This window comes from Labrus bergylta, chromosome 10, assembly GCF_963930695.1.
Source record: "Labrus bergylta chromosome 10, fLabBer1.1, whole genome shotgun sequence".
In the NCBI taxonomy this organism is placed as follows: domain Eukaryota; kingdom Metazoa; phylum Chordata; class Actinopteri; order Labriformes; family Labridae; genus Labrus; species Labrus bergylta.
In genome coordinates, this window is record NC_089204.1 from 18,162,245 (window position 1) to 18,172,834 (window position 10,590).

General features: G+C 38.1%; 1 protein-coding gene across 2 annotated transcripts in view; it reads right to left on the reverse strand.

The window, feature by feature from the left end:
- arid5b (AT-rich interaction domain 5B) overlaps window positions 1–10,590 on the reverse strand; it is a 75,402-nt gene that overhangs the window by 32,582 nt on the left and 32,230 nt on the right. For both annotated transcript variants that reach the window (XM_020650252.3, XM_065959207.1), the window contains exon 4: window positions 9,270–9,500. In XM_020650252.3, coding sequence (XP_020505908.3) covers window positions 9,270–9,500 — 231 coding nt within the window. The remainder of the gene's footprint in view (window positions 1–9,269; window positions 9,501–10,590) is intronic.

Consider the following 10,590-nt stretch of genomic DNA (forward strand, 5'->3'; position numbering starts at 1 on the left):
CTCCAAATCCAATTTCACTCCTCCCAGTACAGACTATTGAAAGAGCTAAAAGAGTCTACAGTAAGTATGACTTTTCATAGAATCACACATGAGGAATGTTTCTGGAAGGTTTCCAGCCACAATGCCGCTTTCCGATGACAATCAATTTCCATGTGACCTCAATTCATTACCCTTCCAGGAATCCGCATTATTTTCACTTAAAACAAGCTGAAAATTAAATATATAACTAAGTAAACATGAAAGCAATTTAATGGGGGGGAATTGCAATATGAATTTCCCTGCTTTTTTATTGCAGTCATTTGGAAAAAAAGAAAAAAGAAAAAGAGTAGTGCTTTTAATTCATTATTTGTGCGCTGTTGTGCATGCTCTCCCTGGGGAGAAGCAACATTACTCTTTCATCAGATCAAATGAAGCGAAGCCATGCCGTTCCAGGAAGAGCCAATTAAACTGTTCAAAGAAGTTTATTATTGCGACGGATTATGAAATCATTCTCATCGGATTCATTGGGGTGTGTGTTTCGACAGGGGTGTGAATGTGTGTACTTTGCCACCGCGCAAACTCATAAAAACGCCTGTCGACTCGAGCTATCCATTTGCACAGTAAATAGAAAATTATGGTACGCAGTCAGCGCTACATGTTTTACAGGAGACATTTCACCAACTCAATTTAAACTGAAAATAAGCATCAGTTAGAGGCAGAAAATCCTCTCTCTCTTCACCTCTTCCTTCCTTCTCTCTCTCCTTTTTTCTCTGTCTGCCTCATGTGATCACCTCATGATGCTAGCGTCACCTGTTAAGCGCTTATTAGCACACATCACATTCAAGACATGACTGGGTTTAATCTCAGCGCAGATCCACTGACTGACACACACACTGAGGAATGCATTGACCTCTGACCACTGGGGGACTTAATAATATCACCAAGTATTCACCTAACAACACACACACACACACACACACACACACACACACACACACACACACACACGGATTGAATAATTATAACAGAAAAAAACTCCACAGTGTTGGATAAAGTCCAAAAAGGCACAATATTCATTGTGTAAAAACTAGCTGCACTGCTTAGCTGTCAAGACACAAATAAACAAATTCATGACAACACAATACAAGCTGTAAATAACAAGTACATATGTCCCTTCAGCTGTTAGGATGTAGCTCTTAATGGTTATTGTTCCAAGAATGTAGGAAATGGAACAATAAATCCCATTTTGCAAAAAGAAATGTTCAGAGTATGCAAAGGGGACTGTCCCAAATACACACCCTGTTGGTTTTTTAACAGCGCTAAATGTAAAACAAAGTCAAAGTTACATAATGCAGAGGATTTACTAAATACGGGATAACCTTCAAACGCTTCCACATCATTGATACTGACAGACTGCAGCAACAACTCGGCAGGACGGCAGCTTTAAAAATACAGTATTTCAATTTGGCTTTTGGAGAGAGAGAGAAACAGAGAGAGAAACAGAGAGAGAGAGAGAGGAGAGAGAGATAGAGAGAGAGAGAAGGGGAGTAGGGAGAGATGAAAGGGAGCAGTGGATAAGCTTCAAGGCTTATCCTATTCATTACTGGAAGAAGAAAAAAAATCACAGCATCGACCTATAAATAAATGAATGCCAGGATAAACAAGAAGCCCAAACATCAATAAAACATATGTATTCTAATAGATCACGCTCCAGTTACACTTGATGGGATTGAGTCGACCAATGAGCCCAATCATAGAGACTTTATCATTTTGAAAAGCAACAAAGCAAAAAGCCACGGTGATTAAGAATAATCATCATTCCCAGGACAAAACAGGCCAATGGATACTTTATATTCATACTGTCCATTTTTTGCTTCTTTGTATGAGGATGGTTTGTGTTTTTGGGAATATACTATATGTATGCATGTATTTAAAACTATCGTAAAAAAAGTTTTTTCTAAATACATGACCAAAGCAGCTGCAGCGTCAATATAATCTTTTCCGAGGAATGTCTACATCATCTTAGGAAAAAAACTGGAAGCATCAATCAAAGTCATGAGGTACAGTATAATCCTCACTTTGCTACTTTCATGTATCAGTGGTGGGAGACAAAAATATATTTGACATCACCAAAGTTACACAAGGTCTTTTCAGAAACAACAACGGTAACAACATGCCTCTACCTGCACACGAGTGAAAGATGTTGCACACTTAACCCCACAACCCGATTGCAGAAGGCTGAGCTGTTTCTACACCAGAGACAGTCTTTGTAAACAGCATCTACAGTTACACTGATGAGTCAAATGTGCTCGCTCCAGGTTGCAACATGCTCTGCTGTAATTTCTATCAGGAAGCTTCAGGAGGTGTAATACAAAGTATGACTCTTTATGTGTAGTCGATTACACCTGAAAACCCAGCACATCTCTATTATGGTGTTCATATAATCCTGTTGATTTAGACCATGAACAGCTGCGCTTATTCTTCCATTTGACAAGTGAATAAATGGAATCATCGTCTATGAATGAGGTCAAGCTTGCCAGACACCTAAAGTGCAAAGTAATTAATAACGTACCAAAGAATTGTGCTACATGCACTGTCCAAAAACTTTGATTTTTTTTAATCAATTTCCTACAGAAAAGGCCCTTTAGTTCATAAGAAATATCAACATGCAGAGACATGAAATAAACCCAATGACTGATTCTTCACAGACAACACTTTAGCACCTTTAGTCCATGTTAACATTGTGTGGTACAGCAGTTTCTTACAAGCAAGAGCAAGTCTGAAAAAAATCTCTTTGGAGGAGAGTTCATGTTTGTTTGAAATTCTGGAGCCAAACTAAAACATGACATTCAAGACCCGCAATGTGTTGGCAGAAAATAATACCCTGAAAAAAATACAACAAATCGTTTAATATGAATTAGATATCAATATGGATGGGTACAGTTTGAGATACTCTTGGATGTCAGAGAGTATGTATGAAGGCAGTAACAAGTAACAGCAACAAGACTTGATGATATATGATATAGTGATTTTATTTTACTCCACACTGCAGTAAAAGGAAACATTAAAAAGCCATGCTATAGCTTTAAAATGAAACATGTTAAATATAGAATGGCGTAGGTTGAGGTTAAAAGCACTTCAGAGGAAACTAAAAGAGGAGTATATATTACTATTACATCATTGTATCCATCTCAATAATGTGAATTAGCATAATGCTGCTTTCAACTACATTAAGTTAGTTACATGAGTATTTATACAGGAGGAAATATGATACACCCAATCAAATTCTCATCATTAAATCCCATTGTAAATAAAAAAAATGTTTGCTTTGTTCCTTCATGGTTACTGTAAATTTTAATATGATATAAAGAGCTCAATATAAGAAAAACACAGCATATCTACTTCTGACTGATTACACGCCAATGAAAACTTACAGATGAAGATGTTATGACCTATTGCTTGAAGCCAAATGTTATGATTGGAGAAGTGCATGAACATTTTTTAAAAGTCCTCCCATCTGTTTTTAGAGAGATTGTATGTAAGAACTAAAACAGATACAGGGTGTGGTCTAAATTGATGTCATGTTTTGACCCTTTAACTGAAGTTAGTGTATAACTGGGTGTTCTTTCTTCCTGGACTGGTCCCAGGCCCAGACCTATGAGAAGCATCTGAATGCCAGATATTAATATCTCTGTGTTGTTTGCTAAAAATAGCAATGCAATAGCAGCAATGCAAAGTAATATGTGAAGAGATGGTGTATATCTGATGACATAATAGGGATAATCAGGTAGATTATGTGTTACTCAGCCCAGGCTTTGTGTTAATGCTGCTGATGCTGGTGCAAGAAAGTGCTTTTAGTTAAAATAGCATCAATGCTATATGTATACATATATGAGCAATAATAATATGCAGTCTCCCCATACAGCATGGCATGGTTAGTTACATAACATAGATATAATGTAAAATAATGCATCTTTCATTTCCTGTTAAACTTCGTACATCTGAACAGAGATGAGTGCACTATTAGTGGCCTTTCACCAGATGTTCACTTATTGTTCTATTCAGTTCGTGTCCTGATTATGAAATTAGACTATATAGCTACAACATGTCCTCTTTTCTCCTCTAAATTTCTCCTCTACGGCCTCTGTACACCACGACATATGGACGATGAAAAATTCATGGGCTGTTGGTTAGCACAAATCTGCAGAGGAGATGGGAAAACATGAGCTTAGCAAGCAGTTTGCCTATTACATTAACAGACGGGGCTGTCATGGGACGGTATCAGTGTATGCATATTTCATCTGATCTGATTTCATGTTTAAAAAGCGAGCAAGAAAGTGGTTCAAGTTGTGGAAACAATGACATCACACTGGATGTTCAATCTGGTGACCCAGCCCAATCAAGCTGTAGGGGACTAAACGTTTTTAAAGATGTTATCTCACAGTGCAGGGCTTAAGATTTTAGCATGTTTGCTGCTTTTCATTTTCATTTACTTTCATCTGTCCTGCTTTAGTGCAGTATGTTTCACAATTAGTTTCAGTCAGAAGAACAGAGACCAAACAGGAAATCTTTCTTTTTCTGTCAAACACAGATGCAACTAACTCAGACAGGCAGAAACACCCTCATAAATACACACCATGAACGACTAACAAATCCAGCCACAGATGTAGCAAAACTAGCACACACGCACCCCAGATCAAAAATAGACTGTAAAATTCTGTTTATGATCAGTGCATCTGGACAATTTTAATATACTGAAGCAATAAATATTTTTTATACTCCTCCCACCCTTAGGGGATTACAAAAAAGGGATTCCAAAGGATTGCTCTCAAAATGTTTCTTTTTAATAAAAATCAAACCAGCACTGAGTGAGAGATATTTCAAACAAAACACACTGAGCCGAGCATGAAATATATAGTTTCTGTGCCAAGGAGAGAGACCTGGGGAATATATAGCACAGAAGAGAAAGAGCAAAAAAGGGAGGAAGAGGAGAAGGAGGAGGGGGGGGGGGGGTCCTCTGAACTGCTTTTCTTCAAACATGATTGCCTCACTAACTTTCAAAATGCTGTTGATTTAAGCAGAGTGCACACAAGGAGGGTAAGGTTTCTGAAGACGAGGGGGGAGAGGAAGGTCATCATAACTTCAAAATCAGAGAAAAATGTTGGTCATAATATTTTTCTTAACAGACGCCCAAATGAGCGACCTTTGACCTTCTGTGATGCACATCTTGTTGGAATATCTCACTGGTCAGGCTTACAAATGTTTATGTTGTTGCTTTGTTGGACACACAGTACTTGTGCCAGATGAATGTGAGAAATACTCAGCAAAAGCATGACAGCGAATAACAGAACTTTGAACCTTGTCATCTGTCATTCAGCGCAGTGAAGGCCTGGCCCACTCAAACTATTCCTGGCTTTTTCCTCACAACAGTTAAGCCAATATTATCATAGTACAGAATATAAGACCTGTTTTATTCTGTTTTTATATAAGAGCTTGTTATTCACTCAAGTACTGTAAGGACTATGTGTCTTCAGCACAACTTGTTTTTTTTTCCTTTATTGTGCACTGCTGATATTACTTTCCTCCTGGCAAGAAAATTAAATTGGGGACACAAGTAGCGATGGGTATAATCAATCCACACTGGCAGAGAGTGCATGATAATTATAAACAAAAACTGTGTCATTCCCCATGAGGAGAGCAGCTGCAGGGGTGACAGGCGGTGCTGAACATAAATATGGATCACAGGACTAAAGATCTGCGATCTAACGCAACCGCAGTTCTACTAGTTTTACTCAGGTTGGTTTCAAAGCATGCAGATGATGTGGACGGGAGGAAAAAAAAAATATATATATATATATATATATATATATATATATATATATATATATAGATTGAGTTAGAAAGCGCTCAGATAACTGTCCTTGTCAAAGCGAGGATGGCCTTACATCATTGAGTGAAGTCAGAGCAAATATTGGAGATATCAAAGTGATTGTGTACACAGGAGCTGCAGGAGAGCCATGGTGTTTCATTTCTCACCTCGAAATTACAGATAAATCAGAAATAGACAAGAAAAAACACATGCTCCTGATTATACAATAAACCTGTAGGTATTTATGCATACACACTGTTAAAGCCATAATACGGCTCCTCAGAATAGACCTAACACCATGCATTTATCTGATAACTACATTTCACACAATACTGTACCAACAGGCTTACTGAAAATCTGCAATAGCCCTTTTTTTTCCTTCCTGAGGCCGCTCTTCTTTTTCTGTCCCTCCTGAGGTAACCTGACACACTTTCATGAATTAGCCGAGACAAGACGGACGGCTATTAGAGCTGCCACAGCAGATCCGGCTGAATATAAAAAGGTCAGAATTAGCATTAAGAAAAGCAAAGATGAAAGTCCTAAAACTGCTCCCCTGATCCATTTTTAACTTTTTAATATTTCTCAGCTGCACAGTATTTCCTTCTAACGTGTCCAATGCGCTGGTATTTATCCTAATAAAGGTGGATTTAATATGGCTTTTATTGCTGTATTTTTGATACGGAGCCTGTAAATGGCAGGAGAACTTTACTCAGCAGTTGTGTGTGATTCTAAGTGCAAATGTTCATGTGTGTGTCTTGCGTCTATAAGTAAGACGCCCTTGGGGCCTTGGTTCACTTGGCAGAGAGATGGAAATTACTTAGCTCTGCTGTTTTGAAACAAATCACAAACAAGTCTCCTAGCAGCAATTCAAGCAGAAATAAAGGCCTGATTCAAACCTAGTAAAACCTTCATGTGAATAACTTTAGAAACCCGGTTGCCTCAAAAAAACAAAAAAGTATAGCTCCCCTAGGCTCTGAAAATAAACCTTTAGCTTAAATGTGGCTCACAGAGGAATGGTATTATTGAGCCAAGCGAATGAGCAACAGCAGCCACAGGATGTTAGCGTTACTATTCATAACTTATTTTCCTATGCCTAAAACCGTTTTCCCTTCTGGTCTCACCTCTGCCGCTCTCTTAAAAATGCAATTACCTACTGGCAAATTTACAGGAAAAGAAAAACAATGACTTTTGACCAGAGGAGCCGTTACAGTGAATGTCAAATTGATGCTGCACAAGAGCCCGCTGAGCTCTACTGTGCAAACTGAGTGGAGGAAATATAAAGAGAGATGAATCACATTATTCCTTTTGTTTTAGTCCAGCTTGGGGTTAATAAAATGTGTGGATTCATGAGCGGCAGAGAAAATGCAGCGAATGGCAAATAGACATGTTCAAGCACTTCAAATTCCTCACTGGAACCACAGAATGCTTTTCATAGGTGTGACTGGTGAGAGTGTTTGAATGGAGGTCACTTGTATTTATAAACAGTGAGTCCCAACTAGGGTCAAAATGAACTGAGGCTAAATAAAAAAAATATATATATTGACAGCATATAGAAAAGCAAAAAAATTATCATTCATAAAGCACTAACATCTTTAAGTAGTAAGACTAGTGGTTATAGACGCTCCATGTGCAGAGGCTTGCGGGCGCCCAGGGTCCGACTCCGAACCTCTGCACATTGCCCCATGTATTTCCCCACTCTCTCATCCAAGTGTTCTATTATATCCAATGTCCTCTCTGAATAAAATCATAAATACCCAAAAAAGAATAAACTTTAAAAAAAATAAAAATTAGAGGCGCTGGTAGCCTAGAGGTTAATTCCTGCGCCCAATGTACAAAGGTTGTACTCCTGGAAGAGGGTGGGCCTGGTTTGATTACGACCTTTGGCTCCTTTCCAGCATGTCATTCTGCCATTCTGTCTCCTTACTGTCCTATCTCTCAAATAAAGGCATAGAAAGCCCCCGAAAGAAATCTAAAAATAAATAAACAAAAAGAGCATGTTTGTTGAGATGGCTTCAGTTCATCTGGGCAATGAGAGCACAGCACAAATAGTGAAATGTGATAATATAAACAAAGTAGTGATGAGAGAAATGAGAACCCAGAACACAAGCTAATGATTTCCAGTCCAATCCAAATGACTGAAAAAGGAAAAGTAGCAAAGACTTCCTCACAAAGCCTTATAAACAACTCAAACAGATTCTCATCACTGTTTAACGCTCTTGTATTGTGTCTTTATAAAATGATTTCATTCAAAGCTAAGTTTGTGAGTTAGATTGTGAATAATATAATAATAATAATATTTTCAATATCTGATTATTTGAACATTTTAAATGCAACGAATTACTGTTCCCTGGAATGAAACATAGTAATTTGTGGACAAGAGTTCGGGAATGTGGGGGGTTAAATTCATGTCAGTGATCACATGTGTTGTTATTTGGAATGAGACAAACTGTTTTTTTAAATTGACTGAGGTCATGTTATAAAACTGATGAAAACTGATGGAAACCAACCGGGAAAAAAAAAATGCAAATGAGGTTTTGTGAAAGACTGAACATCAACCAGGAGCAACTAAAGCAACTGTTAAAAAAAATGTTTTAATGTAGCACAACAATATTATTGTCTTCACAGCACAATCTTCTACATTGTCAAACCCTGCATGCATTTCTACAATGTCCCACAGAGTTATATGATGACAAACAGGTGGGCTAATGTAGCTTAAACTGCTAAACTTGAGCAGAAATGTTAAAACTACCTGCAGAGGTTTGCTAAACTGACTTCTTTGAGCTTCCCAAGCCCAGATTTTCTTCATTTAATGTGAGATAACGTTTTACATATCCCCTTGTGTCAACAAAGAACTGTGAACAAACTTTGAAATGTCAAGTCGAAATGATTATGCTCTCAAGAAGTGCAGAGAGCTCGAAACCAGACAGTTTTTCTCAGCTAATTAAATGCTGTTGTTCTGAATATAGTGTTTTTCACAGGATTGCAATTCAATTTGACTTTGGAACAAAAAGATACAGAAGCTACCTATTCTTTGGCCCTCAATGCTTTTCAGTTTCATGGTCAGACCTTTAACAAAATGAAATCTTAAATGAATTCAAGTACATTTTTCTGGGATTTCACACAATGGAATCAAAAAGCTTGGCCCACAAAGTGCACACAGTGTCCATTTTCCACTAGAGGCAGACTTGAACAAATGGTTTGGGTAACCATAATGACATAATTGAAAGTATGAGATGAACCAAACTGTGAGAATGAGTTTAAAGTGCCTGCTTACATTCAGAGTTCAGGACATGAGGAGCTACATGTTTCATGGGGCGATAAGCAACTCTCTAACGGCCATAAACTGTTACTGTAATGGTTGTTGGATTTTCAGATGAGCTAATCTTTAAACTTCATTGAAATGTCCAGTTGCTTCACTCACCAAACTCGTCACAGATGCTGTCGTTCTGTAGAAGGGCGGGATGTTCGAAGGTGTCCCGGCAGTATAAGATCCTTGTGCTTCCTCCCAACGCAGCGATGCCGCCCAGTGCCAGCACTGTGTGGTCGATGAGCAGGGAGGACGGCTGCTCTCTGAGCCGCGCCAACACTGAGCGATAGCGGCAATACTGGGGGTAACTGAGGACCAAAACTTTCCTCCCATCCTCCTCCTGGCCTGGAAAACACAGAAAATAAAGACATACAGTTACAAAGGCCTCAGAGAGTATACATAGATCAACTTGAAATTCAATAGGGAAACTTTTTTTGGAGAGCCTTTTGTTTAGCAAGTGACCTTGTAAGATTTCCAGAGAATGCAGGCACTTAGTTTTAGTGACACCTTAGTCACTCCTCATTGATCATTATTTGGTTGCTACATTATTGTTACACATCTACAGCCATTGTAATGAAAATTAGCCATTTACTCTTTGCTGTTGGAACAAAGTCTGTTGTTAAATTTCAGATCCCATGACTTCAGGTTTATTTTAATCTGAGTAAGGACATGATAAAGCCTAAAAACATTATTATGGGATTAAAAAAAAATCAATCAAAACAGAAATTAGAATGTTTTTTTAAACAGCATTAAATAGTTTGAATTAAAGTTTCACACTGCTTCCTTGTAGCATAATAATAATAATTTCACAAGTCTGACAGAACACCATTTCATTTAAAGTTATGTTGTCTGGCTGCATGTTTGTAATGCACGACATGCATCGCTGTCAGGGTGACAAGAGGAATGGCAACAACAACTCTAGAAGCTTGCAACTTTGACTGACAAGGTCTTTTTAACAAGCTGGTTCAAGATCAGAAAATCCTCGGTGCAATTTAGACAAGGGGTGAACGGGTGCTTGTGCACATGCATGTGTGTGTGAGTGCTGACCTTGTTACCCCTAAAGCCATAAATGTATGAATCTATTTACACAAGCTTGGAATACAAAATAACTTATAAGAAAACAAACCGTTTAATGCAATGAGTGCACAATAAAGTCCGTCCTGCTTTAAGATCAAGGGCCTCTAGTTTGACTGTAGACAAAAATCGGTTGATAACAAAGAACTGATTTCTACCACGAGAGCCAGACTTCATTACCACATTGGATCTGTTTTTTCTAATGTCAGTATGAAATTAAAAAGCCACAGACAGTGTTCAAGTTTTACATTCATTATCAGCAATGACAAAGAACTGGCAAAGAAATCTCTTTCGTCGTTTAAAAAACCTTTTAATGTTATAGATTCCACAATTCATACCAATTGATGGCAGTATAATGCAC